This window comes from Lampris incognitus, chromosome 18 (genome assembly GCF_029633865.1).
Source record: "Lampris incognitus isolate fLamInc1 chromosome 18, fLamInc1.hap2, whole genome shotgun sequence".
NCBI lineage: Eukaryota > Metazoa > Chordata > Actinopteri > Lampriformes > Lampridae > Lampris > Lampris incognitus.
In genome coordinates this window covers 13,852,791-13,875,332 of record NC_079228.1, presented here as the reverse complement: position 1 = coordinate 13,875,332, position 22,542 = coordinate 13,852,791, and the positions used below count along the sequence as shown (strand labels likewise).

The 22,542-nt window shown below is 44.8% G+C and overlaps 1 protein-coding gene across 2 annotated transcripts; it reads left to right on the top strand.

Annotated features, from left to right (window-relative positions):
- Window positions 1-202: 202 nt before the first annotated feature.
- LOC130128550 (trafficking kinesin-binding protein 1-like) lies at window positions 203-21,462 on the top strand. Of its 2 annotated transcripts, none has more exons than XM_056298177.1 (18): window positions 203-346; window positions 4,379-4,573; window positions 6,619-6,695; window positions 6,875-6,991; window positions 8,883-8,989; window positions 9,252-9,357; window positions 11,259-11,337; window positions 11,571-11,701; window positions 11,902-11,976; window positions 12,112-12,249; window positions 12,520-12,596; window positions 12,893-13,141; window positions 14,838-15,118; window positions 17,424-17,542; window positions 17,784-17,991; window positions 18,132-18,237; window positions 18,465-18,581; window positions 19,469-21,462. In XM_056298177.1, the coding sequence occupies exons 3-18, from the start codon at window positions 6,645-6,647 to the stop codon at window positions 20,133-20,135; spliced, it is 2,628 nt and encodes an 875-aa protein (XP_056154152.1). In that variant the 5' UTR covers window positions 203-346; window positions 4,379-4,573; window positions 6,619-6,644; the 3' UTR covers window positions 20,136-21,462. The 2 variants fall into 2 exon arrangements, with proteins under 2 accessions (XP_056154152.1, XP_056154151.1); XM_056298176.1 differs by having other exon boundaries at window positions 14,835-15,118.
- The last annotated feature ends 1,080 nt before the right edge of the window (window positions 21,463-22,542 follow it).

Sequence of the window (22,542 nt, the reverse complement as noted above, 5' to 3'; positions counted from 1 at the left end):
AAGAATGATTATCTAAAGCAAGAACCAACATTCACTCGGTCTTTCCATGCCCATTTCTGTTTTGTCTCCCACTGTCCAGGTGGCTGTAGTCTGTCTGTCACCAGGTGCCTGGTCACCTTACCCAGCTGCTCCGGCGCCACAGGCCCATGGCCGCTGTTTCTCTGTCATAGTGAGAGGTGAGCCAAGCTGGCCTCCCCAGCCTCCCCCCTGCCCCCAGCCCCAGACCCGGACTCTGAGCCTGACCCGCGCTACAGTCAGGAGGAGCAGTATGTAAGCGAGGGAGAAGTGAGCGAGTTTCCCACACACTCAGCGCCACCCATCTGTAGGGACGCTGAGACCATCACGGGTAAGTGTGTGTGTGTGTGTGTGCGTGTGTGTGTGTGTGTGCACGCGTGCGTGCGGGCGTGTGTGTTTTCTGCTTTCAGTGTCCTGACCAGAATAGAAAGAATATCTAAAGGCAAGGCAAGTTTATTTAGTTAGCATGTTTCATACACAAAGGCAATTCAAAGTACATACAGAGGAAAAAGACATTGAATAAGTGAGATAGAACAAGAAAGCTATTGAATAACAAAAAGAATATTAAAAGAATAAAACAAAAGATTGAAAAAATGTACAGGATAAGCAGAGTTGGATAAACTGTTGGATAAACTACCTGGGAGTTCACCTGGACAACAGAAACAACTGGAAATGTAACACTGAGGCTGTCTACAGGAAGGGACAGTAGACTCAACTTCTTGAGGAAGCTTAGGTTCTTCAGTTTGTACAGCAAGATTTTGCGTATCTTCTACCAGTCTGTTGTGGCTAGTGCACTTTTCATCTGTTGGGGCAGTAGCGGCAGAGCCGGCAACTCTAAGAAACTGAACAAGCTGATAAAGAAGGCTGGCTCTGTGCTGGGGACTGCTCTGAAGCTCTTACTCTTGCTCCAACGCGGGTTTCAACTCCCAATCTCTGGCATGGAAAGCCATCATTCATACCTACTAAGCTATCCAGCTGCTAAAATCAGTGTAAAATAGTGTACAGGAATATCTGTACTAAATACAGACCGGAAGTCCCAAAGTCCAAATGGGAGACACTACCAAAGGTGGTTGAGAATGGCAGAGCTAAGATCCTGTGGGACTTCCAAGTTCCAGACTGAGAAGCAGGGTTAATGTGCAGTAACTGAATTTCCCCAAGGGGATTAATAAAGGAAACTTAAAAAACATCCGATCGATGGCAACATCAGGAAGAAAGATCATGAGAAACTAGAGAAATAGCTGAAGGAACTAGATCAGATGTGGAAGGTGAAATCCACAGTAGTCCCAGTGGTAATGGGAGCACTAGGGGCTGTGACCCCCCCCCCCAACCCCAAACTGGGAAAGTGGCTCCAGCAGATTCCAGGAAAAACATCTGAGGTCTCTGTCCAGAGGAGAGCAGTCCTAGGGACAGCTAAGATACTGCACAGAACCCTCACACTCCCAGGCCTCTGGTGGAGGACCCGAGCTTGAGGACGACACACACCACCCGAAAAAGGGTCAGAGGGAGATATATTATTAGTGTGTGTGTGTGTTTTCTGGAATTTCCCTTTGGGGGTAAATATAGTTTATCGATCGATCTATTTATCTATCTATCTATCTAAAAGTCATAAAAGTAATGTACCATAGATAAATATGAAAAAAGAAGAGCAAGAATGTAACTTGATGATCAAGTGCAAAAGAGGAGATAAAAACCAGTAAATAAAAGCTAAATGAAAAAGGGAAGTTTTTAAGCCTTAGATAGCATTAAAAAGGATAAAGTGGAGTATCAAAGTGAAAAAGTGGTCTAACTACCAGTAGACGGAAGATCCATTAAAGGCAGTGGTGAACGTAGAAGTTTTTAGTCTAGTTTTAAAAGTGTTTAAAAGTTGTGGCAAGTCTTATATCCTCTGGAAGTATGTTCCAGCTATGTGTAGCACAATACTAAACGCTGCTTCACCATGTTTGGTTTTAACTCATTTACGATGGTTTGATTGATCGGGAAAAAGGGTCATATAAAGAGACTTGAAGGGAGACAATCACGATTTACAACAGCGTGTTGTACTCGCCATCAGCTGCCATAAAGCTGGGCGGTCCTCTGTGTGTCTCTGAAATGCCGCCAAAATTGTGTCCACTGGTAGTGTCACTGGAGGACCCGGTCCATGAGTCATTGTCTTTTTACGATATTCGGTGGCGTTTTTATTCACATTTTCTTCTACAGCCCAGACTCATTCGATCTAACCCACCAAAGGCAGAGGCAAACCAGGAAGTAGGAGTTGTAGTTTTCACATTCGGGGATTCTGGTGAACACTTTTCCACACAATTTTGGCGATGTTTCAGAGATATAGAGATGAGGGCTCAGTGTTATGGCTGCTAATGGAGTGTCATCCCTACAACGTACACTACCGTTCAAAAGTTTGGGATCACCCAAACAATTTTGTGTTTTCCATGAAAAGTCACACTTATTCACCACCATATGTTGTGAAATGAATAGAAAATAGAGTCAAGACATTGACAAGGTTAGAAATAATGATTTGTATTTGAAATAAGATTTTTTTTACATCAAACTTTGCTTTCGTCAAAGAATCCTCCATTTGCAGCAATTACAGCATTGCAGACCTTTGGCATTCTAGCTGTTAATTTGTTGAGGTAATCTGGAGAAATTGCACCCCACGCTTCCAGAAGCAGCTCCCACAAGTTGGATTGGTTGGATGGGCACTTCTTGCGTACCATACGGTCAAGCTGCTCCCACAACAGCTCAATGGGGTTCAGATCTGGTGACTGCGCTGGCCACTCCATTACCGATAGAATACCAGCTGCCTGCTTCTGCTCTAAATAGTTCTTGCACAATTTGGAGGTGTGTTTAGGGTCATTGTCCTGTTGTAGGATGAAATTGGCTCCAATCAAGCGCTGTCCACTGGGTATGGCATGGCGTTGCAAAATGGAGTGATAGCCTTCCTTATTTAGAATCCCTTTTACCCTGTACAAATCTCCCACCTTACCAGCACCAAAGCAACCCCAGACCATCACATTACCTCCACCATGCTTAACAGATGGCGTCAGGCATTCTTCCAGCATCTTTTCATTTGTTCTGCGTCTCACAAACGTTCTTCTTTGTGATCCAAACACCTCAAACTTGGATTCATCCGTCCACAACACTTTTTTCCAGTCTTCCTCTGTCCAATGTCTGTGTTCTTTTGCCCATCTTAATCTTTTTCTTTTATTGGTCAGTCTCAGATATGGCTTTTTCTTTGCCACTCTGCCCTGAAGCCCAGAATCCCGCAGCCGCCTCTTCACTGTAGATGTTGACACTGGTGTTTTGCGGGTACTATTTAATGAAGATGCCAGTTGGGGACCTGTGAGGCGTCTGTTTCTCAAACTAGAGACTCTAATGTACTTATCTTCTTGCTCAGTTGTGCAACGCGGCCTCCCACTTCTTTTTCTACTCTGGTTAGAGCCTGTTTGTGCTGTCCTCTGAAGGGAGTAGTACACACCGGTGTAGGAAATCTTCAATTTCTTAGCAATTTCTCGCATGGAATAGCCTTCATTTCTAAGAATAAGAATAGACTGTCGAGTTTCAGATGAAAGTTCTCTTTTTCTGGCCATTCTGAGCGTTTAATTGACCCCACAAATGTGATGCTCCAGAAACTCAATCTGCTCAAAGGAAGGTCAGTTTTGTAGCTTCTGTATCGAGCTAAACTGTTTTCAGATGTGTGAACATGATTGCACAAGGGTTTTCTAATCATCAATTAGCCTTCTGAGCCAATGAGCAAACACATTGTACCATTGGAACACTGGAGTGATAGTTGCTTGAAATGGGCCTCTATACACCTATGTAGATATTGCACCAAAAACCAGACATTTGCAGCTAGAATAGTCATTTACCACATTAGCAATGTATAGAGTGTATTTCTTTAAAGTTAAGACTAGTTTAAAGTTATCTTCATTGAAAAGTACAGTGCTTTTCCTTCAAAAATATGGACATTTCAATGTGATCCCAAACTTTTGAACGGTAGTGTATATATAGAGATAATGTTCAAAAACCTGTCTTTTTTTTCCTGGAACAGCCAATCTTTACAAGAACATTAAGAGAAGGGGGTAGATCAGGGTGAGGGAGAAGGCCAGGGGTGTATTGGTTATACACAAAGATCAGCTGTTAAGAGACCGGCACATCTGCTTGGCTCTACAACTCGCACAAGTATGCATCCATAAGAGGAAGCATCAGCAAAAGCCCTCCCCTCAAATTGTAAGCTTCCAGTCCACCACTGGGTTGCAGTATACCATCTCCATCAAATGCAGCAGTTCTTAACAGTTTTGCTTTCTCTCTCTCTCTTGCTCTCTCTCCTTCTCTCTCTCTCTCTCTCTCTCTCTCTCTCTCTGACTGTCAGATGTGTGTAACAGCACTGACCTACCGGAGTTTGAGATCATCAGTCTTCTGGAGGAGCAGCTCCCGGTCTACCGGTTGCGGGCTGACACGGTCTACGGTTATGACCAAGATGACTGGCTGCACACCCCGGTCCTCCCACCAGACACCAGTGTCGACTTGACGACCGAACAGATTGAGGAGACTCTCAAATACTTCTGTGAGTAGTTTTTCGCTGCTACAGGCATTTGCGTGCATGGCTCTACAATTGATTCCTTAGAGGATAATCTGCCGCTGTTTGTGTTTCCTTTTGTGTAAATGTGTGGGCTTTCCAGGAAAACTCTTAATTGACGCAGTGACGTATTGACTCTGTTTTGTTCTGTTTGTAATTGAGTAATTTGATTATCATGGGTCCATGTAATCACAACTTTGTATTTCATGTAAAAAGGGCACAGAAAGTATGAGAGGTCTGTCTTTTGAGCATCACACTGCGAGAAATCAAGGGCTGTAGGAGGAACACACTGAGTTCCTGTTTGAAGAGGAAGTCTAAACAAACTGGTTGACAGTCTTTTTGTTTTTGCTGTTTTGTGTGCTGTGAAAGATGTAGTGCAAACACACAATTTGTGTAGGTGTGGATGAAGGGGGGGTAAGAAGGGAATCACCATGGTAACTGTTGCCAACGGCAGATGGATGCTTAGTGACCTTGCTGAGGTAGGAAGAGAAAAGAGAGAAGAGAAGAGAAGAGAAGAGAGGGAACCAAAGCGAGGAACTAACAGGACAGCAGTGGTGAATGAGGAGGTGTGGGCTACTCCGAGAGGCGGCTTGTCTTGTCAGGCTGCCCTCTGTGATTGGCTCCCTCCGCCATCCTGGCTTCCAATCAGGACACAAACTCCGCTTCCTTTTTTTTTCACCTTTGACTCAGCAGCTATTCCAAAAACAGATACGCACCCTCGCTCATCTCTCTGCCTCATCTTTCCATTCTCCTATCTAATTTTGCTGTGCTTTGTGTGGGCTGGGGGTGTGCATGAGGGAGGAGGGTAATTCAGCCTTTGGGCCTGTTATGTACCAGCTGAGTGTAGGAGGGAGAGGGGGGAAGAGAGAGAGAGGGAGAGAGAGAGAGAGAGAGAGAGAGAGAGAAAGAGGTCCTCTGGAGTGGGTAAGTGCTACCATAAGAGTTAGCCTGGCCGTGGGCTGATGAAAATTTCTGCTTTTTGGTCACCGTGGAAATCGGAGGAAAGGTGAAAGAACAGATTGGAGAGACGGATGGGGGACGGATGTGAGCTGGAGGACTTGTACTTTGAAGATAGCAGAACTGGTAAGATGTGATCACCCCATGATAGCCTGGCAGATCAGGACATGTGATGACAATACGCCCTTCTGAAGTATGTGCACACCGCAGATTTTAGTTCTGAATTTTCAGGTCTAAGTATTTCCCTGTTTTTTGTTGTTTTTCAAATTTTCAAATTGGTATTTTTCAACACCACCGTGTATTGATTTGAAAGTGGAGGTTGTCCCTGGCTTTTCCCCTCCCTCATTAAATCAATTGCAGTGTTGCTTTGACTTTGAACTTGCTCAGATTTGACATGTCTGCACGCACACACACGCACACACGCACACACGCACACACACACACACACACACACACACACACACACACACACACACAGTCAGATTATAACTCCGGGTTAACTACATAGTTCATCAGTAGGACCGATCCTTTGTGGGCCAAGGTGACTATTGCATCCTGAACGCTGTTGATAATCGCTATCATAGCTTTTCCAAAAAAGGAATTTTGTGGGTTTTTAAAAAAAAAATGAAACATGTAGTTTTGGGTTTTGTCCTGATGAACATTTAATCCACAGATGCTGTCAGTGGAGAAGCAATATTGACTGAATGGCTTACCGTACCAGTAACCCGGTCCGACATCGACTGGAGCTCTGAGGTCAATAAAGTCCTCAGGCCCGACAGTGACCAATTGCTGTGTGCATCCTGGTCACATCCTGAAAAAAACCCCTTTCGCATTTTTTTGACAGTATCTCTCAGAGATGGGTGCGGGGGCGACTTTTGTTGTTATATAATGTGGCCACTACTGTTGTAAGAGCAGGCTAGTCATCTGCCAAGTTCTCTTTGCGTTTTGTCAAATCACAACACAGTCTCACACAGTCAGATGGTAGTGTGTTGACTACTTTCTCTGTTAAGTTCTGCACTATGTTGTTTATCTCACTGGTGTGTGCCTTGATAGTATAATCCTTGTTTTTCCCACAGTGCTATGTGCAGACAGAGTGGGCCAGATGACGAAAACCTACAATGACATTGATGCTGTCACACGTCTGCTGGAGGAGGTGAGGTCCTCCGTTCTCATTAATCCTATGATATCTCAGCCACTGGAGATTTAGTAACACATAAGGCGGATTTGGACGTTAGTTTATGATTAACACTCTGTAAAGGGACAGCTCTCCCTTCTCCACCTCTTCTCCTCTCCTCACTTCTCTTCAACTCCCTCTTCTCCTCTAATCAATAGAAAGAGCGAGATTTGGAGTTGGCTGCCAGGATTGGCCAGTCACTGCTGAAAAAGAACAGAACACTGACTGAGCAGAATGACTACCTGGAAGAACAAGTGGGGCACATCACTGAGGAGGTAGGCACACACGCACGCACGCACACACACACACACACACACATTACCCTCACCGTCACAACAACAAACGACACGTGATTCAGTCTAATCTCCATCTCCTTCCTTAGTCCTCACAACCAATCACAAAGCAATGGCATCTGAAACTGGTTTTGCTCAACACTCATTCACTCAATAACAAAGGCCTCAGACAGTAACCTTAATTTCCTCTGCCTCACTGAAACCTGGCATAAACCCCTTGACTATTTCTCAATAAACCAGATCACACCCACAGGATTCACATACATTGGACAAACCTCATCTCGGGAGGCGGTGCTGCTGCTGTTTACAGCAAGGACATTAAAACAACCACCATATCCATTCCTGCCACTCACTCTTTCGAACAACTTGCCTTCAAACTTTCTGGCCCCACTCCCTTGCTCACTGCCATTATCTACCACCTTCCCAAGCCAAACCCCTCCTTTTCCTCTGACTTCTCTGATTTTCTGACCCAGCTATGTGCCATCTCACCTTCTGTTCTCCTCTTGGGTGATTTTGATATCCACATCGATGATACTGACTGTAAATCTGCCATAGAATTCCTCATCGGTCCTCATCATCATCGGTCCCTACCAAAACCACTCACAACTTCTGCCTCACCATCGATAACTCCACTGTGTCCCCCTTCCTCTACATCTGCAACCTTGGGATCATTTTTACATCAACTTCTCCTTTGAACTCCACGTCAATCGAATCACCACAACAGCCTTTTTCCCCCCACCTAAAAAAACATAGCTCATCTCTGCCCACCACTCTCCTCTGCTGCCGAAACTTTGATCCATGCCTTCATCACATCCAGACATCTACTGCAACAGCATTCGCGATGGCTGGTCAGCCAAAGTCCTAAACAAACTCCAGTACATCCAAAACTCTGCTGCTCGCCTACTCACGCACTCCTGCTCCTGCGACCACATAACCCCTGTCCTCCAGAAACTCCACCGGCTCCCTGCCTCACAACAGATCCAATTCAAAATCCCTTTTCCCACTCACAAAGCCCACCATAACCAGGCCCCCCCCTACCTCACCGACCTGCTCCACTACTGTACTCCTTCCTGCAGCCTTCACTACTCCGATGCCAAGCTCCTGTCTCCACCACACAGGACCAAGCAGAGGACCTGGGGTGGCAGAGCCTTCTCCGTAGCTGCCCCTTCCCTCTGGAACCCCCCTCCCCAAACACATCAGCGACTGCACCGATCTGTCCCTGCTCAAATCCTTAATCAAACTCACCTTTTCAGAATTGCTTTTAATGTGTGATTAATGTTTTGTTATGGTGTGTTGCTTTTATGTTTATTTTGACTTATGTAAAGAGTCTTTGTGTACCTTGAAAAGAGCTCTATGAATAAAATGTATTATTATTATTTATTACTGTACACATGTACAGATGTACACATTCACATATACTCATGTCAAACTGCAAAAAAATCAACTAAATGAACTAATTCATGTCGTACTGAGTTGTAAAATTTCCTTTTTTTCTGAACAAGTCTGTCCTTCAGTGAGATCGTTCTACTTTTTTCCAGTGTTAATAATACTCCTATGATTTTCCTAAACCAGGTATCACTTTCTTGATACTATTGGATTGTTTTTCTCATTCTGCCATCTTTTGAGATACTGATGTGTCGCTGGGAGATTCCTCAAACAAGGGAAGCTGCAACAGAAATAAGTGGAATGATCTTCCCCTGTTGTCACAACGCTTCACCCAAGTCAAGAAAAACTGCATTTTAATGACTGAAAAAGAGACTGAATTGCTTTAAGACTTGAATGGATCTCTCTAAAGTACATGCAGACAGTTACACACACAAACTCACACACTAAGAAACATAAAATTAACATTTTCTGTCCTTTCCTTCCCCAGGTGGCCCAGCTGCACCACGAGCTGAACCTGAAGGATGAGCTGCTGCAGTTTTACACCAACGCAGCCGAGGAGAGCGAGGAGGAGTCCTCCTCCAGCGCTTCCCCAACGTTAGCACCTTGCACATTTTTTTTCACCACATGTCACACATCCCATCTGGAACCGTTTTGCGGTGGCCATTTTAATGTCTCGATCCGTAAGCTTTAAGTTTATCTGATGTTGGGATGTAAAATAGCATAAGTGAAAGCAGATTTAACCCACCCGGCACACTAGTTGCCCAGCAGGGCTTGTTGATACTTCTCACACAGCTGGCTTATTTCTCTCAAGACCTGAACACAGAGCTTTGAGCTGTTTCTGTCTCTCCGTCTGAAGGGGTAAAAAGAGTAAAGTGGGGAGCGCCTTGGGAGGCTTCGGGACCGACACACTCCAGAGGAAACTCAAAGAGCTGGAAGAGGAGAATCTCTCACTCCGCTCAGAGGTGTGTGCAGACACCAGGGACGGATTAAACCAATCTGGGGCCTGGGGCACAATAATTCACGAGGCCCCCCTGTAACAACACCAGAGAGTCTGAATGCAATTTCACCAAGCAGTTTTGATTAGTCACGTGACTTACAGTAATCACCGGAAACAACGCAACGCATGTGATATTATTAAAGGACCTACAAAACGTTACATTATTATTATTATTATAATTATTGTTGTTGTTGTTGTTGTTATTATTATTTCACCCGTCACCAGCACTAACTGCTAAGGCGTGCAAACGTCACGTTAACGTTACCTCCCAGAATGCATTGAATATGTAAGGGATAATGTACAGCGAGCCGGTTATTATTTCGTAATGATAACCGGCTTGCTGTACATTATCCCGCTTGTTACACGGCTACTTACTAAATAAATCAATAATTTGCCACAAACTATAACAAAAAATGTTTTTATTGATTTAAAAATTATTGTAGGCTATTGCTTCCATTCATCCAGAGGACGTTAGATTTCTACGTTCTACGCATAGCACCGGTCTGTTATACCTAGCAACGGTGTCTATCAAGAAATAACACACCGCTGAATGTCGTAATTGACCAATCAGAATCGAGTATTCAACAAAGCCGTGTAACAAACTACAGTATAGGCTACTGACATAAACATTAAATATGGCTGCACCCATATTGAGTAGGAATTAATTAGCTTAGCATAACCAGTAAGGTTACAAGATTATAAAAAGCATTTTACACACCTCACATGTGCCAACAATTTATACAAGCACCGAAAAGAATTGGAATACACGCTTTGGTATCAATATTGGAAAACGCGTGAATAATAAAGTAAATAAAAAAGTTATCAGCAAGCCAATCATGATGTGACAGTGACTTTTCGTGATACAACAGCGACGAATAGTGCCCGTAACTGCGACAAACACGAGCGCACAAGATAACACGATATAGGACCGATAGACAACCCAATTATCGTCTCATGGCGAAGATGGTTACCTAGCCTGCTCATCACCGTTTTTCTCCACGGTTGGGCTTGGCGGTTGCTCTTGCTGCAGTAACCCCCCCGAACGTGGCGACAGTTAGCTCGCCTGCTGATGAGCAGCCACTTTTATCCAAATGCTGCTGCTGTCCATTCATGGCGGTTGCTGTTAACGTTAGCTCATCTTCAGTAGGCCTAACGTTGCTAGCTTCATCACGGTTGCTAACGCTTGGCGGTAGTAGCGCTTCTTGTTCATCCTTATCCGGAGTTTGAGTTTCTTTCTTTTTAAAAAAAACTATCCAATTTTGGGATCTTTTGCAACTCGGACGCCTGTCTTTCAACTTTTCCTGTTTTGTTTTTCTTTTAAGGAACCCACTAGCATAACGCCTCTTCTCCATTTTTGTTTTTTGTATAGCCTGCAATGACGTAGCTACGTACTTGAGCGTGAATCATGATCGTCAAGAGCAAATCTATTGGCCCATGATGCAATTTATTTTAATGTTTTAATGATTTTTGTTTGTATGTGTAGCCTATAACATTTAATTGTACATTGGTGCTAATGAATCCATATTTGAAATAATACAGGAATATTTTTGGCATACAATTGGAAAAAAATATTTTGCCACCGTGATTGAGAATTCTGGTGAAATCATGTCTTATATAAACCCTGGTAATCGACATTACCTTTTGTAATGATTATTTATAGAAGGGGTAATCATTGGGCGGATTTCAGAGGACGTAATTTCGCTAATCTTGGGGGCCCCAGAAGGGCAGGCCCTGGGGCCCGGGCCCCGTCGGCCCGTGCATTAATCCGTCCATGGCAGACACCCAGACCTTACCAGACAAACACACACATGCAATGCAGGATACGTTAAATGCCCCATTGGTGCTGTAATCCTTGTCTGTCTGCAGGCCAACCATCTGAAGACTGAGACTGAAACGTATGAGGAGAAGGAACAGCAGCTGGTCAATGACTGTGTTAAGGAACTTAGTGAGTCCACCGCCTCTTTCACACTCCTTCTGTTTTGCTTTGCACTCCATTATGCTGTCTGTCAGATGACAGGCAATGTGCATTGATTTTCCATAGTTACTACATTTTACAACTCATCGGCTGAGTAAACTCCGTCTCTCTCTCTCTCTCTCTCTCTCTCTCTCTCTCTCTCTCTCTCTCTCTCTCTTTCTCTCTTTCTCTGTCTCTCCTGCTCTCTCACCCGTGTCTATCAGGGTTGTCCAGTCTCCAGATTTCCACTATAGCCGAAGAGCTGGCTCGTAAGACTGAGGATGCTGCGAGACAGCAGGAGGAGATCACTCATCTCCTCTCTCAGATAGTAGACTTGCAGAAGAAAACCAAATCTGTGAGTGCACACATACATACACACACACACACACACACTTTCAACCATTTATATATAAAATGTGTTTCAAGAGTAACTGTTGCCTCAATTTGCACTATTGGCTGATTCCAAACTAATGCAAAATTGTATCCTTTGGGTGTTTGTGTGTGTGTGTGTGTGTGTGTGTGTGTGTGTGTGTGTGTGTGTGTGTGTGTGTCCAGTATGCAGTGGAGAATGAGGAGCTATCACAACACCTACTAGCAGCTAAAGATGCCCAGAGACAGCTCACAGCCGAGGTACACACCCCCCCCCCACCCTACCCCCGCCGGCTATAAATTCATTCTCCAAAACACGGTCATGTATGTATGTGTGAAAGTAGGTACACAATTCACTTCTTGTGTGTGTGGTCTGGTTCTCTCTGTGAATCACAGCTTCAGGAGTTGGAGGAGAAGTACTCAGAGTGTATAGAGATGCTCCATGAGGCCCAGGAGGAGCTGAAGAACCTTAGGAACAGAAACTACCCAGCAGGCACACCTCGACGCTTCCATCCCATGGGACTATACCCTATGGTGAGCGTGCGTGTGTTTGTTGTGTGTGTGTGTGTGTTTGTGTGTGTGACCTTCATACAGGCTTGATACAGGATCAAGTGATGCATGATCAGGCCACAGGACTGAGGTGAGGTGCAAGATGACTGTGTTCTATATCATTTGTGTGTTTTTCAGTGTATGTATGTTTGCAGCAAGTGTGTGTGTGTGTGTGTGTGTGTGTGTGTGTGTGTGTGTGTGTGTTTGTTGGGTGGGTGTGTTTGCAGTGTGTTGTAATGAATGTGTGTGTTGCAGGACTCCTTGGCAGCTGAGATTGAGGGGACCATGAGGAAGGAGCTGAGTCTGGAGGACCCGGAGTGTGAAGAACAAAAGTATGGGCTTTGTTATTCATATTACAGATATACAGGTTTACAGGTATACTAAATATGTTTTCAGTGTTTTGATTCCTAAAAGAGTTTGGAGGTATTCAGAAAAAACTGCTTGATTCCCATGACATGCCAATGCTTTAGCTTGATTGAATCATACACATTTTTTGCACATGAGGGGTGGGAACTGTCAATTACAGCAAAGAAAGAAAGCAAGTTGGAATCGGATGATTTCTTTTCCAACACTTGGCAACCTACCGAGAAGCAGCGTAACCCGACTTTGTGTTTGGCCGTGTTGGTAGGGTCCACCATAAACGTGTGTTTGAGACGGTGAAGAACATCAACCAGACAGCCAGAAAGCGCACGCTGATCCCATCCAACGCCAACATCCCAGGCTCCAATCAGTCCCTGTCGTCCCGCACCTCACCTCAGTCCAGTGGCCTGACCTCACCCCACTCCAGCCTGTATGGAGGTGACAGTGGCGTGGATGACGTCACCCTTGACAACCGCACTCAGAGCATCCTTATGGAGACAGCGTCCAATCGGAACAGGTGAGGATGAAGAGAGGCAGAGTCAGAACAATACCTCAGTAAGAGCGTAGTGGGGGGACATGTTTGGGGTTTACGAGGGACTGGTGATTTGTTTCACAGTTGTGTTATGCTGATGCAGTAGAAGTGTACAGTGGTTAAGGCTCATTGATGCCCAAGTTTGTCGTTGGAGAGGTGTCATTCATGGGCCTTAGAGATTTTGGTTCTCGTTGAGACCATTTGTTACGGTGTTTTATAGTCGGAACAGCTTGCACCATCTCCAAACTTCAAACTTGTACCAGTTTTCACGCTATGGCACAAAAAGGGAATTGAAAGGGTGGCTAAAAATTGACTGTGACAATACCTAAGCTCGCTTTTAGGGAAGAGAGTAGATGTTCTGATTCAGAATTGATTGGGACTCCTTGTGAAGTTCATTTACGTTCAGGTAAATATCCCATGAACCCACAAAGTTCGTTTTGCAGCATCCCCACACTGTTTTAAGACTGCTATATTATGGTAGGGCGGCATGGTGGCGCAGTGGTTAGCACGGTTGCCTCACAGCAAGAAGGTCCTGGGTTCGAACCCCGGGGTTGTCCATCCTTGGGGGTTGTCCCGGGGCGTCCTCTGTGTGGAGTCTGCATGTTCTCCCTGTGTCTGCGTGGATTTCCTCCGGGTGCTCCAGTTTCCTCCCACAGTCCAAAGACATGAAGGTCAGGTGAATCAGGCCATACTAAATTGTCCCTAGGTGTGAATGTGTGTGTGCTGGCCCTGTGATGGCTTGGTGGCCTTTCCAGGGTGTCTCCCGCCTGCTGCCCAGTGACTGCTGGGAAAGGCTCCAGCATCCCTGTGATCCCAATTGGGATAAGCGGCTTGGATAATGGATGGCTGGATATTATGGTAGTAAAATGTGTCGCTTATAATAACAGACATTATAGTAATAGTTGCTCCCCTAGTTCCTAGCTGTGGGACAGTTTGTCATGTAGAATATGAAGTGGGTGGGCTGTTATAGGTCATATGACTGAAATGTAATTATATAGATTGAGCCATATATCCTTTTTAATAAGAAGTCACCGATATCAGCTTGTTGTCCTGGAGAGAATTTGGATGGAAAAACATAGCAAGTTTTTTTTAATCTTTTTTATATAACTTCTGTACAGGAAAAAATATCAAGGGGCAAAACCAGACTGCAGGAGACTGTGTGGGACAGATAAAGCAAGGCATTATCATGTGTTGTGGGGTCGCCCTTCCTTTTCCTCATACCGGGTAGCCACAAAAGAGAGTATGGAAATTGTTTTGGAGGTAGAGATTTGTCTTAATCTTGAGGTACTAAGGAAAGATATCGTTTCATTTTCAGGGGTCTATAGGGAAATAATTATATTGCATGCGGTCGCTAGTAAGAAAGCTGTAACTGGAAGACAGCTGAAAGCGGGTACCACCGGTTGGAGATCGGATCAGTGTGATGGAAAAGAAGAGATTTTCTCGGAGACTTCCAAGAACTCAAATCAAATTTTGAAGTACTGGATTGAGTACACAACACCTTTCAGGCTGAACTCTATATGATACTGAACATAGATTTTACTCATACTGGATGCTGATATCTCTACGTTAATGGCTACAAACCATCACAACAGATATGCTTTTGCTGTTATTTGTTTTATCTGTTTATAAGTACCTTATTATTATTTTTTTTCTTCTTCTTTCGACCCTGTCCTGGCAGCAGCAGCGACGGACGTGAGAAGAAGGCCGGTGGGGCAGAGGACCTCAGGCTGGCCCTGCGCCGCCTGTCTCTGCGCCGGCAAAACAACCTCAGCGAGCGCCGCTTCTTTGAGGAGGAGAGGGAGCGGTGGAGAGGGCGTGGTGGGCTCCAGGACGGCCTGGCGTTGGCCGAGGGAGGCGGGCTGACCCCGTCCGACAGCATCATGTCCCTGGGGAGCATCCACCTGTTGGCCTCGCGTGGGCCCTACCTCCCCGACAAGCTGCAGATCGTCAAGCCACTGGAAGGTGAGGGAGAGCGGGAGCGAGGGAGCGGCTGCAAGGCTGGGAGGAAGAGTGAAGGGTACCGGCGATGGGAGGCGGGGACAAAGAAAGGGAGCAAGCGGGGTTGTGGGTCGGAGGGGGAGCGGGGGAGGGAGAGCTGGCACGCCAGAACGTTGGAAGGCGAGATGGCGTCGAAGAGGGAGCAGGAGGTAGATAGGGGGTGGGCGGGGCGGACTGGGGCAGTGATAGAGGGGGGAGGAGGGGGCCGGTGGGCCCGGGACCAAGCTGGCAGCAGGAAGAAGAAGGGCAGGAGGGAGAGGAAAGAGAGACCGCTGTCCCTCATGCTGTTCAACTCGCTCTGGTCTTTGATGCACCAACACAAGACACACAGCCGAGAGGGTGGCTTTAGGCGTAAACCCAATGTATGACGTGAATGAAAAGGGAATGGAAGGTGATAGTTTTCTCTTTGTTAACAGAATTCAGGAATCCCACATTACTTCACATGAAAAAATGTCTTTATGCATGCTCAATAATCCAGGTAAGAAAATCACAGAAAGTTGAATCAGTTCATCTGGACACATTTACATTTATTGAGAGAAATGTTTCATCACTCATCTAAGTGACCTCCTCAGTCTCAGCTGACTGCAGGTATCCCCACCCTTATAAACGATACAGTTGCATAACGACCGAAAAAAATGATCGGTTTCATATGCAAATTGCCGTGACTTTTCAATGGCAGTAATGTACTATTTACAGAGGATTGGGGAATGTTTGCAGTCACAGCATTGTAAGACGGAGACAGATGAACTCTTAGCGCCCCCCCCCCTTGGTTCGGGGATGGTCGTTCCCTCTTCACACAGATGGCCTCTTTGACTCCCCCGTTCAAACCAGCGTTTGCATCTCTATCAACAATGTGCACATCCTCATCCTTGAAGGAGTGGCCACCGGCCTGTAGATGGGTGTAGACTGCAGAGTCCTGGCCTGACGCCTTAAGAGTACATCTGTCGCCATCTTACAATGCTGTGACTGCAACTATTCCCCAATCCTCTGTAAATAGTACACATGGCCATTAAAAAGTCACGGCAATTTGCATATGAAACCCATCGTTGTTTTCGGTCGTCATGCCACTGTATTGTTTGTAAGGGTGGGGGTTCCTGCAGTCAGCTGAGACTGAAGAGGTCACTTAGATGAGTGATGAAACGTTTCTCTCAATAAACGTTGTGTCCAGACGAACTGGTTCAACTTTCTGTGACTTAGTAATCCATTTTTAAATTGTATTCAACGTTACCTTCGGAAGATTTGAATGAAATAGTCATTGCACAACAGGTCCACGTCCATATAAACACACAGGAGCAGTGGAAGGCCAATGAAAACACAACGTATGTGTAGATAATTTAAAATAATCTGATGTCTCTGACTACAGAGAGCTGGTTTGGAGTAACCGTTTTGTTTGGCTTTGGCGACCTCTGCTGACATGAAACAGTACTGCAGTTAAAGACTTTCCCATTCGCCGTCCCCATTACATAGATGTCATCCTGTCCCTTCTTTCTCCTTTTACGTGTTTTATTATTTCTCTGTATTTCTTTATATTTGTGTGACCTCCTCTAGTCCTCTTGTGTTCTTAAACACAGTCTGTGGTTTCTATATGTCATTGACCAATAAAACCATTTTCTTCCTAATTTCTTCATTTCATTTCATCTCTCACTCTTCTGCTTCCTTTGTCCATTTCTTTATCACCTTCCAGTATCTGTGATCTTGTCAGCTCACTTTATCACTTATGAAAGGATGACGGAGCTTAATCCTTTCTTCATTGTTTTGAGAGACTTGATGAAATTTATACAGCGTTGTAAAGGGCTACCCTAACGTTTAATTTCTTTTTCTTGCTCCTATTCATATAGTCTACTTTCATACTCGTAGAATCTCACACTGTCCCCTCTCACAAAATGTGAGTTTCTTTTGTCGCCTGCACATGTAACACAATGTACTTTCTCAGTGGCCAGTAACTTCCTGTACCAGTGTCGCCATTACACCAACATCGAGTCTCCCTGAAATTGATTGTTAGTACTGTTAGCATTTTAAGTGAGCTCCAAGTTTACTGCCAACTGTGCCCTTTAGCTTCAGTGACTAATTCTATCAGGGGTAAGAAGCCATTTATGCAAAATAAAGGCAAGTTTAAGAACTCATTCCCAACCAACTACAGTACAAATATAAAATTATTGTATGTTGACCCTTAATCTGTACATACAAAGTATTGTGCATACTCATGTCTTCTTGATGGTTTTCATAGTCAAAAAAACCCCCTGCAGTTTTATCCATTTATTTCTGCTAGGCTCTGTCACCTTGCATCATTGGCAGCAGTTAGCCCAGCCCCATCTGGGTGTGATCCTGGATGCCAGGCCGGGAGTTGTGCCCAAAGGCTACAGACCCTTGGAACTGGAGCTAGAGCAGGTCTGCTTTTCTCTACATATGTGTCTCTGCGTGAGTCTGTGTGTGTTTGTGTGTATATGTGTCAATACCCTGTTAATGCATGGAATACATGCACATACATACACACATATATCACGTCCTTGTATTTCTGTGTGAGTGGTCACTATTTCTGGGTGACTCGTGTCTGTGTGTGCAAACAGTGATTTGGATTTTATTTACTGCATTTTAACAACTCTCTGGGCCACTCCTGCTGTGTCTGCAGGTTTACCAGTGGGGCGGCCTCGAGGAGGATGAACCAGGAGACCAATACTTCCAGAGCCTGCCTACCTCCTCGGCTACTGCTTCCCCGGCCGTGCCCTCCACCTCCAGTACAAGCACCCCCATCCCAGGACAGACACAGTCCAGCCTTGCACCATCTTCTCCCCTTTCCCCCTCACCATCCCCACATCTCAGCAACACCGACGCCTTGGGTGAGTACATGCAGCTGGATCACCTGTGTCGTACTTAGTTTATCATCAAAAACACATATAGTTTATCATCAAAAACTGTAAAATCAGTGTATGGACTACTATTAACTCACTTTGTGTGTGTGTGTATGTTTGATTTCTAGCTGCCTACTACCCAGGTAAATGCATGGCCCACACCAGCTCCACCTACACGTTTACTACCTGTCGGATCCTCCATCCCACCGACGAGCAGACCCGTGTCACACCGAGGTAAGAGACACTTTTAAGGTAAATTTATGGTTTCTTAGACGGGTGTGGCATCCACACTTTTCACTACAAAATTGTTTCCTCCAAAGGGGCCCGCATAGTAGAAAATGTAGTTGTAAATATGGTAGCGCTCCACTGTTCACATAGAGCACAGAATCTCCTTTTGCTCATCACAACCATCTTTTAGCCTCATATTCTTCCTCTTTCCTCCTCCTTTTCTCCATCTCCAGTCTCAACCCGGGCCCAGCATCGTCGTCCTGTGTGATGACCAGCACCCTGTTGGCTACACCTGCCGCCACCCCCCGACGAGTCAGCCTCAGGCCCTCCGAATCCTCAACTAACCTCAGGCATGCCTGAGTTTAAACCAGCAAATATTCTCTACCTAATGATAGCTATGACCACCACCACAGTCTCCCTGGAAGCTAGCCAGTTATCTCCCATAGTATTACATTGAACCTGCAATTACAGCATTTGCCGCTAGGTGGCAAATGCTGGTGAGTCAGGAAGCGCAGATTCACTCAGAACGACTGGGAGTCTATTAGGCTAAAATGCTGAAATTGTTCATTACAAAGAGCTAATTGATCCCAGGATACATTTCAGCTTAGAACCCATATTAACTGGTATCCAACACTCTTTTTTTTTGTCAGCTGACTTAACTGCCTCATGTGAACATGATTTTAAGTGTGGCAGGGATAACATTACAGCCGGATGATGCTGACTGGATGTGACGCTCATGAATGTTAAAATACAAAGGCAGCCTCAGCATGAAAACACATTAAAAATGATCAGAGGCAATGGACTTTTGTATGTACAATGTACATCACTGCTTTAACATTTATGACTCATGAATATTAATTTGAAAATGCTCCGAAATGGCAGTTTTTTTACACAAATTAAGAGGGACGGCTACCTCTGATTAGTGCAGGGATTTTCAAGAATGTTTTTCACTTCACCATTACATGGATAATAATAAAATATTTACTGGTGTAATTGGCTGTTTCGTGGGTTACTTCTCATAGAGTCCAAGTTATTCTGCACTCCCGTGCTGAACAGCGCTGTAGCAGCTGAAAGACAGTTACTTTGCTTCCTTTTAGAAGTACTTTGCCTCCACCTGGATCTGTTTATACACGAATTTGCAAGCGAGTACATGACTGCTTCCAAGCTTAAAACATATTGCATGTGAGTCTCAGGCTGTATTTCTATCACTGATTTGGGCTTCTGTTTTCATTTGCAGAGATGCCACGCGCACCACCAGCACCTCCCTGGGGTTAGTACGCCTCCTCCAGGAGAGGGGGATCTCAGCAGCCATGTATCACCAGAGCCAGGGATTCGAACACAGTCAGGGCAGGGGCGGGGTCTTATTCAGCACCTCCATCACCCCTCAGAGAACACCCCACCCTGACCCCATGCGCTCCTGTACCCCTCCTAACTCCCCTACACTACTGGGAAGCTCGGCTGCGCCCCTCAGAGGAAGTGCAGAAACTCCTGCTGGCTTCGACTTCAAGAGCCCCTCCTATGACAACTTCCTGGCCTCGAAGCCGGCGCGCTCCATTCTGAAGGAGGTGACGGGGGGAATGAGGGGCAGGCAGAAAGCCAGGGACTGTGAAAGTCAGACTGACGTGAGTGTGACCGTCCATAACCTCAACCTGGTTGACAAGGTGAAACGGCTTGGCGTGGCAGGAGCACCGGGGGGCGCCAGAGCTACCAGCCCTGGCCCCATCCTGGGGCCTCTGGGCGGGCTCCGTAGATCAGGCTCTCCTTTCGGTCCCGACGGAATGAGGAGGAACAGAAGTTATCCGGCGATGGTTGGGGCCAGTATGGCCATGAAGGGCCCGGGGCCCCAAGAGGAGTCAGAACTGCTGCTGGCCGCCAGGTTACCCAAGCAGGGCAGCCTTAAGTAGGGCATAGATAGGGCTGAGGGCTGGCTGTTGAGCAGTCACCTTGAAGCCAAACACTGACAAATTCATACTGTATGAGCTGCTGCAGCCACCATAGCACTACTGAACATCTGCCAATCCCTGCTGTCATCCCTCACCCACTACCATGCTAGACACTCCCAAGTGCTCCTGCTAAAAGCGACTGAATAGCAAAAAAAATCGAATAGGCATTTTGAGATACTAGTCTGGTAATATTCAAAGGATAAAGCATCAATGCTGCTAGCATCCACCCCTCTAAACTCAGATCCCTTCTCTCAAGACGAATTCTGCTGGCTAAATGTGGTACTCTCCCTCTCTCTTGTCAGAAATACACAACTAAACCCATACAAATGGAAATACACACAGAGAAACACACACACACAGATACACTATCATATTTGCTGTCGGACTTGTTGGCAGTACTGAGTTGCCATAGCACTTTACGTTTCTTTCCTCTTCACCGTTTCATTGGATTAAGGAACAATTGAGCTCTGTGTTTTGTAAATTAAAAACATTTTTACACCTAATAGATGAGAATATGTCAGCCTTCCTCTACTCTCGTTCCTCTCTTTCCTTCTCGCAGTCTCCCTCCCCTGCACACATTCTCTCCCTCCTGCCTGTTAAATCTTTCCTAATGGACACAGGAGTCAAGTCGCTTTCGAGAAATTGTTCAACTGACTTTCTGTCAGTATTCGAGATGCTTCTGCTTAGTTTTCTAATTGGCCATTAGAAGGCGAGGTTGGCGGTGTCTCCATCAGGCGAGAGAGATCAATACACTGTAGCCACAGGAAAGGAAGGATAGTGGAGTGAAGGACAGAAAGAGGGATGAGCAAAGTGATCGCGGCCAATCAGCCACGGTGGTCGGAAGCGTTCTCTGTGTTTTGGTTTTGTTGGTGAGTTGAAGAAATATAGTGCCTAGTGAATTGAAGCAATATAGTGCAATCTCGGTTTTATTGTGTTGGCAATGTACGTTCCACAGATATTGGATTGGGATGGGAAAAGGCTGCTTGGTTTCCATTAAGGGACGTGTCAAAGCCCTTTGTTAACTCATACTGTGATTATGTGTTTATTTATTTTGTAAATCCTGTCTTTTAAATCTATTTTTCGTGAAGGTTGTTGTGTGTTATGCCACATGCCCTCACTATATAGACAACTGTTTATTGCCATCGGATTGCACAGTAATGACAAAGTTAGAAATGAATTCACTTAAGACAGGTTATGTGTTGTGCATATGCAATAACCATACATTAACTGTAGCAAAGGGTGAGCATGCGATTTGGCTGTTAAATTTTTTTCCCCTTTTCCAAATAAAGATTTGGTCATAAAAGGTGGGTCATTATATATTTTTTTCTTCAGTACTCAAACATGTCATAATTTAATGTAGGACTTGAGAACAGAAAATGGTTGGTCTTAAGTCCAGCAGATGGTGCTGAGGTTCAGCTCAGCACCGAGAATTGTTTGCGCATGAAGCGCGGTCTGTCTTTCCTCTCCCATCCTGGTCTGCACAAACAGACACTGCCATTATCCACTACCCCCTATCCATCTGCATCTCTTGCTACAGGGGATATGTTGAGAGCTGTTCATTAAATCCCTGTTATAGCCTAGCTATAACTTAGAGGAGGAGAGATCCATGTAATCAATGGGCCCAATAACCCAATAATAATAATTGTATTTATATATAATACTTTTTAAAACACACAGTTAAAAAGAGCTTCACATATAGGATAAAAATACATGCAAATGCAAGTATACATACATATCTACATATACATAAATACACACGCACATATATATATATGTATAACTATGTTAAAAGAAACACTCAATGGTAGGGAAAGGGTTCAACAAATGAGCAAAATAATCCAGTGAGTCAAATAAATTCTTTATGAGACAGTACAAGCCTGTTTCATGCCATAAGCAATCATCAGCTGTCAATAAAGCTGCTAGCTTTATTAAATAAGGAGTAGCTTTATTGACAGCTGATGATTGCTTATGGCATGAAACAGGCTTGTACTGTCTCATAAAGAATTTACTTGACTCACTGGATTATATGTGTGTGTGTGTGTGTGTGTGTGTGTGTGTTTGTGTGTGTGTGTATGTATATGTATATATATATATATATATCAGTGTTTTCCCAACCCAGTCCTCAAGGAACCCCTATCCTGCAGATTTTCTTTGCAACCCTGAATAGGTACCCGTTTGTAGTTATTCAACCAATCGGCAATGAATTATGTAAGATGTTGCACACCTTGCATAATTAAGTGCTGTGAGATGATTGGTTGGTACATATATATAGTATAAAGATATATACATATATGCATGATACATACACAAAAATGAGAGCACGCGACCAAAATAAATAGAACTTGAGACAAACAGAGTATTTATAAAA

Excerpts from the sequence above, each read along its gene's own strand:
- LOC130128550 (XM_056298176.1), top strand. The coding sequence starts at position 6,645 with ATGACGAAAACCTACAATGACATTGATGCTGTCACACGTCTGCTGGAG. Across the intron at positions 8,990-9,251 it reads TCCTCCAGCGCTTCCCCAAC|GGGTAAAAAGAGTAAAGTGG; the intron begins GTTAGCACCTTG and ends CTCCGTCTGAAG. Across the intron at positions 11,702-11,901 it reads TGCAGAAGAAAACCAAATCT|TATGCAGTGGAGAATGAGGA; the intron begins GTGAGTGCACAC and ends GTGTGTGTCCAG.